General features: G+C 42.6%; 1 protein-coding gene across 1 annotated transcript in view; it reads right to left on the bottom strand.

Annotated features, from left to right (window-relative positions):
• The window catches only part of LAMB4 (laminin subunit beta 4), a 107,312-nt gene that overhangs the window by 42,867 nt on the left and 47,411 nt on the right, over positions 1 to 17,034 (bottom strand). The window contains 13 exon segments of the mRNA XM_079932179.1: positions 474 to 478; positions 481 to 638; positions 1,081 to 1,128; positions 1,130 to 1,230; positions 1,234 to 1,260; positions 1,263 to 1,300; positions 2,726 to 2,822; positions 2,826 to 2,869; positions 4,389 to 4,566; positions 10,578 to 10,588; positions 10,591 to 10,697; positions 11,490 to 11,599; positions 14,371 to 14,535. Of these exon segments, the coding sequence (XP_079788305.1) occupies positions 474 to 478; positions 481 to 638; positions 1,081 to 1,128; positions 1,130 to 1,230; positions 1,234 to 1,260; positions 1,263 to 1,300; positions 2,726 to 2,822; positions 2,826 to 2,869; positions 4,389 to 4,566; positions 10,578 to 10,588; positions 10,591 to 10,697; positions 11,490 to 11,599; positions 14,371 to 14,535 (1,089 nt within the window).

Below are 17,034 nucleotides of genomic sequence, written 5' to 3'. Positions count from 1 at the left end.
TACCTGTATAATGCCCAAACTGGTGCTTCAAAACATCTGAAAAAATCAATTATATCTGTGAAATACCAGTCAAATTGATTACTTGGAATTATATAAAGAAAGCATTTGACTGATTAATTCTTAACTTCTAAATTATGTTATATGTTTATATATACATATATCATTTAATCACATATGTATCTTACTTAATGAGCCATTATTTTATTTTAAAAAATTAATTTGATCTGAACTCATTTGGTCAGTTTTCTAGAACATTATTTAAAAACAATTATAGCTCAGTGAAATGATTTTTTGTCATTGGTTTTGAATCATTCAAATTCTTTATTCAGTAAAGTAGCAATTTACCAAATTGTGTCTTCTTACCATTAACTTATATCCTGTACCACTCATTTGTCCAAGGCAGATAAACTATGAACATGTCATCATTTTTTAGATAGCAATGTGGGATAAGAAAAAAACATCATGAACTATACTGCATACCTGCATAACCTTGAAGACAACTGCAGATTGCATCTGAGCTCCAAGGACTCTGATAACAGGAATGGGCAAAATACTGATTGCTTGGGGGAACATCTGGACACGGGCAAGGACGGCAGGACTGTCCTGAAGAAGGATTTCCATAGTAACCATCGATGCATCTGTCAAGGCAACTTTTTACTAAAATGTTACCAGGAACAGCTCACATTAGCCAATGTGGATTTGCTGTGCTTTAGGACAGCGCAACTCTCAAAATTCAATATCTTTAGAAGGTGCTCATTTGCTCTGTAAAAGGGTTTTTTTGCTTCATGTTGAAAGTTCCATGGCTTAGTCATTAAACTCAATATAAAAGCACCTAATTTACATGCATATTTTAGGAATATAAAAAGCAAGGTGCCAGGCAAATGCCTGTTATTGATTACTTAGACACTGCTTGGCTCATAACAAGATTGTGAAGGATGATAAACTGATGCTCTATCTTTCTCGCCCATAGTCATCACTCTACACTTAAATACTGTTGCTTCTCTACTCAATGGTCCTTCAGATAATGTAGTGAAGTCAGAGCAAAAGAACAAAAAATAAGAGTGCATATGAATTCCGTACCTTTCACAGTTTCTCCCAGTTGTAAAACCTCTACAACTGAAGCACGACAGTGAACCCATTACAAAGGCAGGGGCGGCAGTTAGGAAATCCAAAATAGCCCTCAAGGCACCAATCACAGTAGCAGCCGGCTACCTCTCCATGGCAGGGGCATCATCCCGTTACCTGGTCACAGGACGTCCTGTTACAGTGTTCTCTGAGCCTTGAGGGTGGCAGTGACATGCTGGATAAAGCAAAGAGAAGCCTGTTGGGGTCGGAGTAGGGGCAGTGGTGTGCTGGTGAAAGAGTCACAGTTCTGATTTCACAATCTCTAATTTACTGTATCGACCCTATCAAGGTGAATAAACGGAATCTATACAGTGCTTAGAATAGAGCCTGGCATGTACAGAGAACCAGGTAAAAATATTTGTTAAATAAGAATCCACTGATTCAATCAACAGAATGGTTTTTTTTTTTTGAGGTATAACTGACATACGACATTACATTAGTTTCAAGTGTACCACATAATGATTCAATATTTGTATATATTGCAAAATGGTCACCACTGTAAGTCTAGTTAACATCCATCACCATAGTTATAATTTTTTTTCTTCTGATGAGAACTTTTAAAATCTATTCTCTTAGCAACTTTCAAATATACAATACGGTATTATTAACTATAATAGCCATGCTGTACATTACATCCCCATGACTTATTTATTCTGTAACTGGAAGTTTGTACCTTTTGACGCCCTTCACTCATTTCACTCACCGCCCCCCCCACGCTTGCCCCCGGCATACACCAGTCTATTGGTGCTCTATACCTATGGGCTTGTTTTTTTGTTTTTTGTTCATTTTAGATTCCACATATAAGTGAGATTATCCAGTATTTGTCTTTCTCTGACTTATTCACTTAGCATACTGCACTCAAGGCTTATCCATGTTGGCAATATCCTCTTCATTTTTAAGGCTGAATAGTACTCCACTGCATGTATATACCACATTTTCTGTAATCATTCATCTGTTGGTGGAAACTTAGATTGTTTCCATATCTTGGCTATTGTAAATAATGCTGCAATGAACATGATAGTGCAAATATCTTCTCGTGTTAGTGTTTTCATTTTCTTCAGATAAATACCCAGAAGCAAAACTGCTGGATCATATGGTAGTTCTTTTACATTTTTTGAGGAACCTCCATACTGTTTTCCATAGTGGCTGCACCAATTTACATTCCCACCAACAGTGTAGGAGGGTCCCCTTTTCTTCACATCCCAATCTCACTGTTTTAGCCTTTCCAGCCACTGGGCTTAGGCACCAGATGTTAAAGCCGGGTTTACACAGCCAACTCCATGGTGTCCTCACATCCTCACTGGACTACCATCTACCTGATACAAACTGAAAACTCCCTGAAACATGGACCATGTTTTTTTTTTATCATCACTCATGTTTCCTAATAGAGCTCTGTACACAGTCAGTGCCCACTGAATGGAAGAATAAAGTATAGCGGAAAAACTTTCAGTATATTTTATCTACATAGACAAGACAATTTGAATAATGAAGCCAAATTCCTAATCCCTCCCGTTTCCAACTCCCCACAGTGATTTTCCTGCCTTTAAAACTCCAAGGTTGAGAACACGTGTGTTTCCCCCATCCGGCTTTTGCTACATACAGTGACAGCCGTGATGCCCCAAACTGTAGCTTCCTGTTGAGCACGTGTCACAGCAGTGGCCGGTCACACGAGGCTTACACTGGCACTGGCCTTCCAGTCAGCTGCAGTTGGGTCCCACTGAGCCCTGTGGGTGACAGTTGCAGGCTGCAGGGAACAAAACAAGTTAGAGGCAAAGGAAGTGACAGAGAAGCACTCCGTCCTATTAGTAGCGCTAGTTCATGTCTTTCTCATTAGTTACCTCTAATCGTTAACTCCCTCATCTGTTAACTGGGGATAACATATGACATACCTCCTGGGGATATAAGGATTGAAGACAGTCATGCCTGTGAAGTACTTAGAATAGTGTTTGGCACCTGTAAGTGCTCAATAAACACTACTTAACAAACATCACTTAGCAATGAACATTACTTAAGTTATTGAAAGGCTTAAAATAAATTGCTTCAATCATTAATTGTTCCAATGTAATTGTTATTTCTTCCATTCCTGATAATCCATGTTGGTGCTGAACTATACCTTTCATTTCCCTTGTTCCATATCTTTCATGAGATTGCAGGCATCCCAAAAGCCAGAGTCCTGCATGGAGAAAGCATCTGTCTGGAACTTGGGAAGCCCAGACTCTCATGGTGGCTGTCACGCTATAGCAGTGATTCTCAACTAGGGGGAGATTTTGCCCCCCAGGGGACATATAACAAAGTTTGGGGACATTTTTGGATGTCACAACTGAGGGGAGGGTGCTACTGGTATCAGGTGGGTAGAGGGGAGGGTTGGTGCTAAACATCCTACCATGCACAGGACAGCAACCCCTCCCCCAATGAACTATTACCCAGCCCTAAATTTTAAAAGTGCTGAGGGCGAGAAACCCACTCTATAGTTTAGCGAAATGGGCAAGTTACCTAATGTTTTGGACCCAACAGTCTCATTTACTAAATGAAGGTTTAGGGATGAAAGAAGGTGTTTAAAGTTCATTCCAGGTTTCCAAAGAAATATTTTAGGACCATTGTTGCAGGAATCTGGCATCCCCAAGCGACTGCCAGGCTCCTCTTTTATACGCTTCTTGTACTGCGAGTTATGATTCCAACACATGGACAGACTGCTCTGTGTACCTAATCATCGGGCAGCTGGTATCTACATTGGCTGGTAGGAGTAGATACTAAAATACATTAGATCATTTCACTCATGTTCCTAAAAGCCTTTGCACAGATAGTGGCGATTCGGTGGAGCCCGTTAAACAGATACTCAGGGACTTCCCTGGTGGCGCAGTGGTTAAGAATCCACCTGCCAATACGGGGACACGGGTTCGATCCCTGGTCCGGGAAGATTCCACATGCCGCGGAGCAACTAAGCCTGTGCGCCACAACTACTGAGCGCACGTGTTGCAACTACTGAGCCCACACGCCCTAGAACCCATGCATCACAACTACTGAGCCTGCAAGCCACAACTACTGAAGCCCGCAGGCCTAGAGCCCGTGCTCCGCAACAACAGGAGTCACCACAATGAGAAGCCCGCGCACCGCAACAAAGGGTAGCCCCCGCTTGCCGCAACTAGAGAAAGCCCGCTCGCAGCAACGAAGACCCAACACAGCTAAATACATAAATACATACATACATACATGCATACTAAGGCAATTTCTATTTAAATAAAAAATACCAAACAGACACTCACCCACGGCCCTGTTGTGCAGCCTGGCAGACAAACTGGCTATAAGCCTTTCACATGCTCCAGGGAGCACCTGAGGTACCATTGCCGAGGCAATTTCAACACAGTTGTGCAGGTGACATTCATCTAAATCCTGCTTGCTGCAGAAATTCTCCAATGAGTTGATTTGGGGAATAAGACGAACCTTTTGAAATAATGAGAAAAGAAGACTTACGTTCAAAACTGTCCCCTATTCAAGATTCCAGTTATTAAAAAAAAAAAAAAATTAGATCTGTGAGAATCGTGGTTGAAAAGAGACTCAATTCCATCCTTTCAATTGCATATGACCGAAGATTTTAAGATTTTCAGTTTAGTTAAGAAATCTTTAAATATTTACATTTATTGACTTACGGCAAAGAAAATAAGGTTTTATCTTTTTATTACTATATTTTTTACTTGTTAATCAATTTGTCTTAGATTTGAAAGAGTTTTAACTAGGCTACTTGTGATAGATCAAGAAATTATGGCTTACACATAGCACAGGGAGATCAGCTTGGTGCTTTGTGACCCCCTACAGGGATGGGATAGGGAGGGTGGGAGGGAGACGCAAGAGGGAGGAGACTATGGGGATATATGTATATGCATAGATAGTTCACTTTGTTATAAAGCAGAAACTAACACCACTGTAAAGCAATTATACTCCAATAAAGAAAGAAATTATGGCTTAGACAGTTGCATTCTGTAGTGTTACTGTGGAACTCTAAAACTCTCCTTTAGAAAGTTTTATCTTTTTCAATTACATATGAACAGTGCTGTTCTACATCAAACGATCTGCCTCCTGGAGATTCACAGTACAGATTAACATATTAAACCTCTGAGAAACACTGCAAGAAAGACACTGTTGTTACGGAAGCATAGTTGATTTACAATGTGTTAGTTTCAGGTGTACAGCCCAGTGATTCAGTTTCCATTCTGCTACCCCCCAACCTCTCAGCTCAGTGGTTCTCAATCTGAGAGGTACTCACCCCCAGGGAGCATTTTAGAAATTCCAAGGGGTGTTTTTGGTTGTCATGGCTACTAGGTGAGGTGTGTTACTGGCATTTAGTGGGCGGGGATCAGACACGCTAGACATTCTCACAACAAGGAAAAGCATCGCATGCCTCCGACAGCTTTTGAATATTTCACTGAACATCCATGAAGGAGGATTCCGTGCTTATGATGATGAGTTGAAAACCTTACTCTGTGTTTTTAAAACACGATAAACATGTTTATAACACACCTGCTTGCATGGCTATCTCGTATGTAGTGAATCTACGTGTTTGAGCATCTCTGTACTTCAGTATGACTCCCGGTGTGTTCATGTTGGTACACGTATGTATTGCAGTACATATTATTTCCTCATAAATTACTTCCCTTTTATTGTGTTTGCACATAACATTGATATTATTTGGAAGTTATGTGTGCAGGTAGGCTCTAATGCCTGTGAATTTCATTGCAGGGTAGGAAAGAGGGTTACAAAGTAATCAATATTTGTAATAAAAAGGGAGGGTTGGGGCCGCTAGACTTCTGAGATGGCCCACAGTCTGTGGAGTGTTTCTCTCCCAGGGCCGCTCTCACTTTCCAAGACGACTCCATGCCCTGGGGCTGCTCTTGCCTTTTGAGATGGACTGCCTCCCGTCTATGGAATGTGTACCACTCTAAATAAATCTACTTCTAACCAATCACTTTGTCTCTCACTACATTCTTTCCGCAGAGACATGAAGAACCTGAGCTGCAGCAAGTCCTGAGACCAGACGTGTGATCTCAATTACAAGAGAGTGGGTTCAAGGGGGGAGAAAAAAAAGGAAGGTTGTGTCAGATGACATTGAGAGCCACTGTCCGAGCCACACCAAATGACCTGTCACAGTTTCCAGTATCTGTCACACTGTGTTGTCATTTCCTGTGTAACTGCCTGCATCTCCCCTTTAGAGCATCAGCCCTGGCGGGGCAGGGAAGGTGTTGGTCTCGTTTACCCTGTGCCTGCCCAAGTGATTAATTTACAGTAAATGCTTACTAAAAATTGTGCAGTAGGGCTTCCCTGGTGGCGCAGTAGTTGAGAGTCCGTCTGCTGATGCAGGGGACACAGGTTCGTGCCCCGGTCCGGGAAGATCCCACATGCCGCGGAGCGGCTGGGCCGGTGAGCCATGGCCGCTGAGCCTGCGCGTCCAGAGCCTGTGCTCCGCAACGGGAGAGGCCACAACAGTGAGAGGCCCGTGTACCACAAAAAAAAAAAAAATTGTACAGTAAAGAAGTATACATACATTCCTAGTATTGTATCTTTGATACTAAAATGACTCTGCATTCTCCAAACACAAACCAAGCAGGGTGACATCTAGAAGGAAGCCAGATGGGCTAGGCTTGGTGGTGAGGGCAGGCAATCAGGGACAAATTGTTTACAGTTCTTGGTCTCAGCCGGTTTAGAGTTGGCCATTCCTGGCACCAAGACGACAGAGCAGATGACAAGAGTCCCTGTCTATCAGCGATAGGATTTTGTGATGCCATGACTCACTTCTAGAAACTTTTAGGGGCTTCATGTTTACCAAGTGTCATCCAACCCATGGTTTAAAAGAAGAGGGGCAGGGGCTTCCCTGGTGGCGCTAGTGGTTGAGAGCCTGCCTGCTAATGCAGGGGACACGGGTTCTAGCCCTGGTCTGGGAGGATCCCGCATGACGTGGAGCGGCTAGGCCCGTGAGCCACAAGTACTGAGCCTGCGCATCTGGAGCCTGTGCTCCGCAACAAGAGAGGCCGCAATAGTGAGAGGCCCGCGCACCGCGATGAAGAGTGGCTCCCGCTTGCCACAAATAGAGAAAGCCCTCGCACAGAAACGAAGCCCCAACACAGCAAAAATAAATTAATTAATTAATAAAGTGTCTCAGGTTGATGTGTTTAATACCTTCACAAATATTTAAAAAAAAAAAAATAAAAGAAGAGTGGCAGTTTTATGTTCTAGAATGCATAATTTATGTTTGACTCTCAGCACATTTTTATGGGCACACATATCATGTAATCAGGGCGACCGAAAAAAAACCCCAACCATCTCACTATGGCTGCCAAACAAAAGACACTGTGCAGAAGGATGACAAAGCTTTCCTCTGGTCTTCTTCGTAATGCATCTCAGTCTCAGATGCAAATGTTAATCTGGCTGCAGAGAAGAATGAACTTTGAAAGGGTCAGTTCCAAACAATCGAGTATCTTCCCAAAGCAGCAAAACTGCTTTAGGCTGGAATCATAAAATGTGTAACGACTTTCTCCTACTGCCATCCTGGGTCAGGGACTCTAGGGTTCACTGCAGGTGCCCTGCCTGGATCCTCCCATCCACCAGCTGCTGTGGCACTGGCTGCTAAAAGCTCACAGCTGTCCCCTTCTCCAGAAAATTGGACCTAGCCAAGTGAGTGCGCTCTCTGGGGGGTTGGGGAGTTGGGTAGCTGATGATGACGTGGGCACACAAGGCCCCACCCCTTCGCCTCCAGGTGGAACCAACCCTGTGGTGCAATTCATGCTCCAGGGCCCCCTGGAGACCAAATCCTTGCCGGGCTCCTCCCCCCCCCCACCCCCGCCCCCCGCAAGCATGCCCTCAATAACCCAGGCCAACCTGAGTCCCTGCTTGTAGGAAATCTGACCTCAAATGCGGAGCTAGGGCCTCTTCTGGGAGTTTGGACAGTTTGCCAAGATCGGGGTGCTCTCTTAATTTCTATTTTGGTTTCAGGGTTTTCATGGCTATATATAAGGAGAACGATTGCTTGATCATTGACCAAATGGACATATTTTAAGTTCATTTCAAATTATCCATTTATATTCTGCAGCAAACATCATTGCAACGATTTTGTTTACATGCCTGTCTTCTGTGTCAGGCTGAGGACGCCTCGAGGGCAAGAACCAGATTTTACCCCCAACCCCCAGGAACCAGCACAGTGCCCGGCCCACATACCCTCAGAGAAGGGGTGATGAATGGACAATTTGGACGGATGCATCTAACACAGCATCCAGTGATTATCTCTGGAATTTACAAAGTTTAGAAATATTTAGGACATGGATTTAAAAAGACGAGTACTTGGCTCTCATAAATTTGAGTTTCATGACTGTTATGATACAATAGTAACATCCCTTGGTGATTAGGAATCCTTATTTTCTTCCTTTCCCTTTCTTTACTCTGCCTGGGTTTAGCTTTTTTTCCTGAATTAAACCTGTTGGATTTGAGTCTCGTTCTTTGGAACTCACACGTTGGTCATGAGCACAGTTCTATTTAAAGCTCCTCGGTAGAGAACATGAGTTATATGGACAGGGAAATCATGAGAGTTTACATTTCCCACATTTCCCACTTTACATTTCTACTTTCCACTTCAATTCTATTGAATTTCAGAGAAACAATGAATAATTTTTTAGTATGTATAATGTAATATTTTAGGGCAGTATTTGGGACATATTTATATGATATTCAAATTTAACTGGGTACCCTGTATCTTTCTTTCCTCCCTCCCTCCCTCTCTTTCCTTCCTTCCTTTCCTATATCTTGCAACCTCACCTTTGGTAAAATCTTAAAACAATGGCTTTTTTTCATGTTATAAAAGCTGAACTTATTGAATAAAATCTAAGATATACCTGCCTCATACTAAATTCTATAGTAGATGTTGAAATTATAAAGTTCTAGGGTATAAATTAAAAAGGTTCAATAGTTAAAAACTGAACTTTAAAGACACAATACACAAAATGTGGATATAGTTCATTAAATCAGGGGTTGACAAACTTCCTATAAAAGGCCAGAGAAGAAATATTTTGAGCTTTGCGGTCATAAGGTCTCTTGCAAATAGGTGTCTTTGCAGCTTGAAAGCAGTGTAGATAATATGTAAATGTATGGGCGTGGCTGTGTTCCAATAAAACTTCATAGGGCCGTAGTTTGCTTATTAAATCACAATATTAGAAGATTGTTACAAATGTTTAAAAATGCAATTTTAACAAAGCAATTCCATTTTATCCACAAAAGTACTTTAGAAAAGTCCCACACAATTCTCTACAATTCTGCTAAAGGTGGAATGAAACCGGCACTTTCATAAATTATTGATGATCCTGAAAATTAACTGACATATAAATTAATTAATACCTTCCAGAAATTAATATGACACATTATTTCAAGAACCATAAAACCCTGGGTAAAGTAGGACTGTATTTTCAAATGTTTAAAAAATATACCAACTACACAGAGTAGAAAAAATAGAAGCAACTTAAATGACCACAAGTAGGGGAATAGATAAGTACATTAAGTAAATTTATTCAATGTCCAAACTCTGCCCAGGGACAGGCCTGGGCCTGAAGTTGTGCACAGAGTGAGAGTTTGGAAGGAATGCCTGTGGCCCAAATTTGTGAGCCACAACTACTGAGCCTGCGTGCCACAACTACTGAAGCCCACGTGCCTAGAGCCGGTGCTCTGCAACAAGAGAAACCACTGCAATGAGAAGCCCACGCACCGCAACGAAGAGTAGCCCCCGCTCACTGCAACTAGAGAAAGCCCGAGCACAGCAACAAAGACCCAACACAGCCAAAAATAAATAAATAAATGAATTTTAAAAAAAGAAGCCAGTTAAGGAAATACTATGCATGCTTCCTAAGAATGGTAAGATTACATAAGCATAATAAGAAAACACTGATGATATAATAGGAAGTGAAAAAAAGCCATGTACAATCTTGTCTAAGCACTCTGATTACAATGATATGAAAACATAATATGCAATAAATGGGAACTTGTAAGCTGATAATAATTAATGATTGTTGGAATTTCTCCCCAGACTTTCTGCAGTGCCAGGGCACAGCAGTGGCTCCAGGCAGGGATGTGTGAATCAGGCCTTCTGGCTCTGATTTCTCACTCCTCATTCACTAGCTTTGTGACTCTGTGCCTCGGTTCTGTCGTCTGTAAAATGGGAATAATGACAGTACTTAACTCATAGAGTAGTTGTGAAGTCTAACTAACAGAATATGGAAAACACTTCAAACCATGGCCGGTACATACTATTCTGGACGATTTGCCATTGCTATTAGATGACCTTTATATAGAGTAGGTGATTTTTATAATGAAACAAATACTTTTCTATTTCTCATGAAACACTTCAAAGTACAAGCCTACTTTTAGAATTAGAATGGAGCTCATTTCAGAAGGAAGCACACCCAAGAGTCTGTTATACTTACAGAATCAATTCAATGTGTGCATGAGCCTGGAATTCTCCTTCCAAAGGCTGGGGAAAATAGACATCTATGGAATATTGTACATCTGGTTCTAAACAGATGGGTGTGGGAAGCAGCATGATTCTGTATTAAGAGAAATAAAGCAAAAATTCAGTGACAAAAGTACAGTTATATAAGCTAAGCGGCCATCATATTTGGTGTGTTTCACATGTGCCGTGAAGTGGGTGCCACTGTGGGATGGAGACCGGGTTGAGGTCCAGACCAGCCCAGGTGCGTTGGGTGGACAGTCAGTTCACACTCAGATTCTCTGTGGCTCTTCCGTAGGGTTGTGCCAAACAGCAAAGCTTTGGAAACTGGCCGTGATTTGTCATGACTGCTCTGGGAAAAGGATGGAGCAGAGGTCCTTCATCCCATCTATCAGGCTAATATCAAAAGGGTCTCTGTTCTCGTCAGCCACAAATCTCCAATGCAAAATTAGTGGCCTCAAAACTAGACTCTCAGCTGCTGAGATAACTCAAGCTGAATACTGTCCTCTTATTCTCGTAGCATTTCATTTTCTCACATCTCCAGGCATCTGGGGAATGGGAAACAAACATTCAAGATCCAGGGTCAGGATATCTGGGCTGGAGCCCTGGTACTTCTACACATTAGCTGTAAGACTTGGGCAAGTCCTCAGAGTGTTCTCGTTCTCAATTTCCTCCTCATCTGATGAAGACAAAACTACCTCCTTGAGTTGTTACCAAGATTCAACGCGGTATGAATGTAAAGCAGAGCATAGCACATAGTAAACACTTAATAAACATTGTGTCTCCTTTGATACATCTCTACTCTCACTTAGTTCCTGGATACAAATTCCTGATAGATGAACAACATTCTAAGAAACGTTCAACGTTTGAGGACACGCCTCCCGCATACCTGGAAGCTGCTGGTAAAGGCTGAGGCTTTGGCTGTGGGGTCTCGCGTGCACTGTGATCGCTCCCTCCGGCCAGGTTAACCACCATCTGGACAGTCCAGTCATCCGCAGACTAGACAGGCATCACGTAAGAGCACGTCCCTGCGAGGATGCATGCACCAACATATTCCTAATGGAGAGTGCATGGGATAAATTTGCAACCCACAGCTCGCTCAGAAAACAGAATTTTGGAGTTGAGAGAAGAGGTTGGTTCTCAGGCTCAACTCTCTGGTGTTTGAATTGTGATCCAGATAGAAAGAATGTTGTTTCTGGCCATAGATGTAATTCCTGGGTCTAGAGAAAAACCCTGGCACTCCGACAGGTCTAATCTTTAACCTCTGTCTCCCAAAGAGTCGATTAAATCATCATGTTCCTGACTTCCTAACACCATACACAAAAATAAACTCAAAATGGATTAAAGACCTAAATGTAAGGCTAGACACTATAAAACTCTTAGAGGAAAACATAGGAAAAAACACTCTGACATAAATCACAGCAAGATCTTTGGGAACCACCTCCTAGAGTCATGGAAATAAAATAAAAAATGAACAAATGAGACCTAATGACACTTAAAAGCTTTTGCATAGCAAAGGAAACCGTAAACAAGATGAAAAGACAACCCTCAGAATGAGAGAAAACACTTGCAAATGAAGCAACTGACAAAGGATTAATCTCCAAAATGTATAACCAGATTATGTAGCTGCATATCAAAAAAACAACCCAATCCAAAACTGGGCAGAAGACCTAAATAGACATTTCTCCAAAGAAGACATACAGACTGCCAATAAACACATGAAAGGATGCTCAACATCACTGATCATTGGAGAAATGCAAATCAAATCTTCAATGAGGTATCACCTCACACCAGTCAGAATGGCCGTCATCGAAAAATCTACAAACAATAAATGCTGGAGAGGGTGTGGAGAAAAGGGAACCCTCTTGCATTGTTGGTGGGAATGCAAATTGATACAGCCACTATGGAGAATGGTATGGAGGTTCCTTAAAAAACTACAAAAAGAACTATCATATGACCCAGCAATCCCACTACTGGGCATATACCCTGAGAAAACCATAATTCAGAAAGAGTCATGAACCACAAGGTTCATTGCAGCTCTATTTACAATAGGCAGGACATGGAAGCAACCTAAATGCCCATCAACAGATGAATGGATAAATAAGATGTGGCACATATATACAATGGAATATTACTCAGCCATAAAAAAGAATGAAATTGAGTTATTTGTAATGAGGTGGATGGACCTAGAGTCTGTCATACAGAGTGAAGTAAAGTCAGAAAGAGAAAAACAAATACTGTATGCCAATGCACATATATGGAATCTAAAAAAATGGTACTGATGAACCTAGTAGCAGGGTAGGAATAAAGACGCAGATGTAGAGAATGGACTTGAGGACACAGGGAGGGGGAAGGGTAAGCTGGGACGAAGTGAGAGAGTGGCATGGACATATATACACTACCAAATGTAAAATAGATAGCTAGTGGGAAGCTGCCACATAGCACAGGGAGATCAGCTCGGTGCTTTGTGACCACCTAGAGAAGTGGGATAGGAAGGATGGGAGGGAGGCTCAAGAGGGAGGGAATATGGGGATATATGTATACTTATAGCTGATTCACTTTGTTGTACAACAGAAACTAACACAACTTTATAAAGCAATTATACTCCAATAAAGATATTTTTTAAAAAATCATGTTCCTGGATCACAGAAACAAAAAAATCCTTCACAAAGATATATTTCTTTCATATTAGTTGCATATACATTATTATGTAAGTTTATATTATTTATTATATTATTAGATTTATACGTATCTGTATAAATATATACATATATAGAGAGACATACACACACACACATATATACAGAGAGCGAGCGAGCGAGCGAGAGCATATGCTAATTACCTAAACTCTGGAAGCCTTACAATTAGGAAAAGCTTTTTAAAGCTATCAGAGATGTGTTCTCTCTATACAAAAATTAAATACATTTATGTGTATATACACATATGTAAAAAAAAAAAAATGACTTTGTCATACTCACCAGGTCAAAGTTCCCTGAAGTCCTTTGCCTTTCACGTGTAAGTGAGAAATTGAGAACAATGTCATGTTAAGAGTTTCAAGGCAGATCATCAGCTCTGGTCATACCACAGAAAGTGAGCCCTTCCAGAGTGTGGTCCCTAGAGAGACTCTGGGGGCTCTGAGGCCACCCCCAGCCATATACAATATTTTCCAGGGCAGATGGTCTGTGGGGTTTCAGATCATCAAAGAAAAGCTTATACAAAGAAAGGGTTAGGAGCCACTGCTCTAGCTCAAGTGTTTTTCTAATTTGGTTTCTCTTCCTCTTAGATATTTCTCAAAGGGGGGGGAAGGCTAGAAAGGTAGCAGGCAAGAAGCGCAGGCTGCTTTTAGCTTTTCTCTTGTTTCCTGGTAAAATCCAAGTGCAAATAAATGCCTGTACTGCATCCCTGAGTCTGAATCTCTACACAGGTTTATTACATTTTTAGGAAAAAAAAGTCCCAGGAGGGCAGAATTTGCATTATTTTAGTTATTTATTGTCCTTATACAAACATTCCATCACCACTTCCCTAGAACTAGTATCTTAAATCTATAGCCCCAGCTTTAGCTTCTCTCCACAGAATAAGGCGTGTGTGCGTATGGCTGTGTTGCTTTAGTATCTTTAGGAAACCCTTTGGTTTATAACGCTCTCCAGATGTTCGACTTTTTGCAAATCCTGTTAAGATGAACACAGGTAAGATTGGAATGGAAACACTTAGCTAGAGAATGTATTTCAGTCAGCTCGGAACCACCACCGTGGAAGTGGAGTAAAGGGTACCTGAGCTTCATAGAGAATGGCAACAGCAAAATCCATGGGAATGGGGATGTTCCCCACAGCAAATCTCAAGCCGGGCCCAGCGAGAACCCTGGCAAATCCAGGTCCCATCCATGTAACAGGCACCCCAGGAACTGGCCCTCGGAGAACGACAGAAACAGCAGGCAGCTGGCCAGAGAGGAATAAACACAACTTTGCCTAGAGTGAAAGGCTGGAAGAGTTCACGGGGAAAAAAAACAAAAACAAAACCCACGGGTTTCTCTTTTTTTTCCCCCACGGGTTTCTTGATGTGTGTATGATCCATCTGAGTCCCGAATACATTATTCCAACAAGGATACAGTCCAGCACACAGCGGAGAAAAACGTGCTGAATCTGCAGCTTTGGAACATATGTCACTGTATAGAATAATCACTTGGAAAGCACTGCCACTGGCCAGTACATTATGTACTCCACGTGTCGTGTACTGAGTGATTCCACATTGGTGACCTTGGCTTTTCTCAGATCTGACTGTGGAGTTCTGGCTAAAATACGGAGGGCAAGAAAATATTCCCATGCCTACATTTCATGGATTTTGCCTAATTGTGCATGACAATGATAAAACCCACCCAGATTTTTTTTTTTTTAGATGTTTCTTCCATGCAAATATGAGAAATGATCTTCTCCCATCTGCTTGGGGGCACGTAAGTACAAAACTGCTCACACACTTGATCGATTAGCAGCCCTGCCGGTCTCATGCTGGATGTCAGCCTGGGGCCATCTGGACCCTATAGATAATACTTCCTTGATGACTTTTGCATCTGCCTCTCGACACTTCCAGCCTCCACCGGAACGCTGCCTCTTGTTACTTTCTGCCTGTATTGCTGCAACAGTCTCTTGGCTGTTCTCTCCGTGATCTCGCTAGTCCAATACATACCGCACACTGCTGCCAACAAGCATTTCAAACGCTCTCTCACTGCCAAGAGCATCATGCCCAAATTACTTAGCCTGGAGTTCAAGTTGCTCTGTGATCTACCACAAACTGCTCTTCATTTGACAAATGTTCATTTAGTAACAATTCAACCCCCGCCTCTGAATCAGGAATGCATACACGAATAGGACAGATTCCCAGCCACAGAGGAGTTTAGAATCTTGCATGGGAGACAGAAAGGTAAATAAGAAATGAGACGGAGGTGTATGTAAACTCATCTCTATGCAACATTTTTCAAACTTTAAAAAAAGTACTCTGGAATTTGAGCCACTGTAGGTACCCACCCCCCGGGATCCCCCTTTCTTTGGTTGGTATACCCATCTCCCAGTTGCGTGTGTGCAGTTTCTAACAGCTCACAATTGCCCCCCTTCTCCGGAGAACTGCCCTCTCACACCCCAACTGCCTACTCCTACCCCTGGGGTAGCTCACAGACAAAGACTACCTGATAGGAGGTTATGAAAGGCTGGCCCTGTCGTCTCAAGGGGCAGGACAAATTTATCTGCAGTTTATGTTTCTGACTTTCTCTGTGGATCAATCCAAGTTTTGTTTTACCTGAGACCACCTCTGACTCTTTCCTCTTCTCATGTTTCCTTCACTCTCTTAAAGAGTTTTCCCGAAGAACACTGCCTTCGTAAATTACATGCACCTGAATCCGGTCTTAGGCTCTGTTTCTAGGGCCGCTGACCTGAGACAGTTGGTAGCAGACAGTGTAGACTCTAAGATGCCTTCCTGGATGTGGAACATTTACTGTTCGGCTGGCAATGAGGAACCCAGTGGGTAACGTGTTGATGACCCTTGTGTAGCAGCAGAGCCGTTGCTAAAACAGTCATCTGTGGCCACCTGGGACAGGATAGAGGGCGAAGGGGAGGCACTGACTTGAGCAAGATTTCTGATACAGGGGAAAGAGTAGTTATAAGGACTGTGGACGTGGGTGGCTATTGTTGTACACCACTGACGCATTTGATGAAAGATGATGGCAGGCTCAGGGCAATCGATCAGCAACTTAGAGTCAAGGGTGAGAATCAGAAGGGCTCCCTGGCAGCATTTAAAGAAACTCATCTCCTTTAGTGAGAGGGCAGGAAGAACTAGAGACCAGGCACAAGACTTAATTGGAAGAGCTGCGGAACTTCAGGGAAGGCTGAGTTCTCAGCCTGGGTAAGTCACCTATGCCCAAGTCAGGCCCTCCCTTCACAGGGAAGCAGGGGCATCGTGAGGCATGGGTGATGCACATAAGAATCGTGAACCTTGAGGTTCTCCTGAGCACTCCTGGACTATAGAAGTAATCCACTCACACTTATTAGAAAATAGAGGCCCCCCCTCCATCCTCGCCCCCCTCCATCCCTGCCACATTTGGAGACGAGGCAGAAATCTCAAATGATGCAGGTACCTTAAAAGAAAACGTGTGCATTCCTGAGGATCTGCCCCTCCTGACCACTTGCCTGATAATTAGGGTTACGTTGCAGCATGATCTGATGGGAAAGGGCTGCATCTCCGAGAAGGACCTGGTTAACACGAACAAGTAGCAACTGGGAGAGGATGGCTGGGCATGGATCGTGAGGGGTGCCAGATCAAGGGGACAGAATATGCAATCAGGTAAGGAGAGTTTGTTGGTTTGGGGTCACTGGTGATAAAGGATTTAGCAGCCTGGCAAGGGCCCTGGAGCCCTGCGAGATGCTTGGCGAAAGCTGTGGTCCAGAGTA

This window comes from Stenella coeruleoalba, assembly GCF_951394435.1.
Source record: "Stenella coeruleoalba genome assembly, chromosome: 9".
Taxonomy (NCBI): Eukaryota; Metazoa; Chordata; class Mammalia; order Artiodactyla; family Delphinidae; genus Stenella; species Stenella coeruleoalba.
This window is presented reverse-complemented; position numbering and strand designations above follow the sequence as displayed.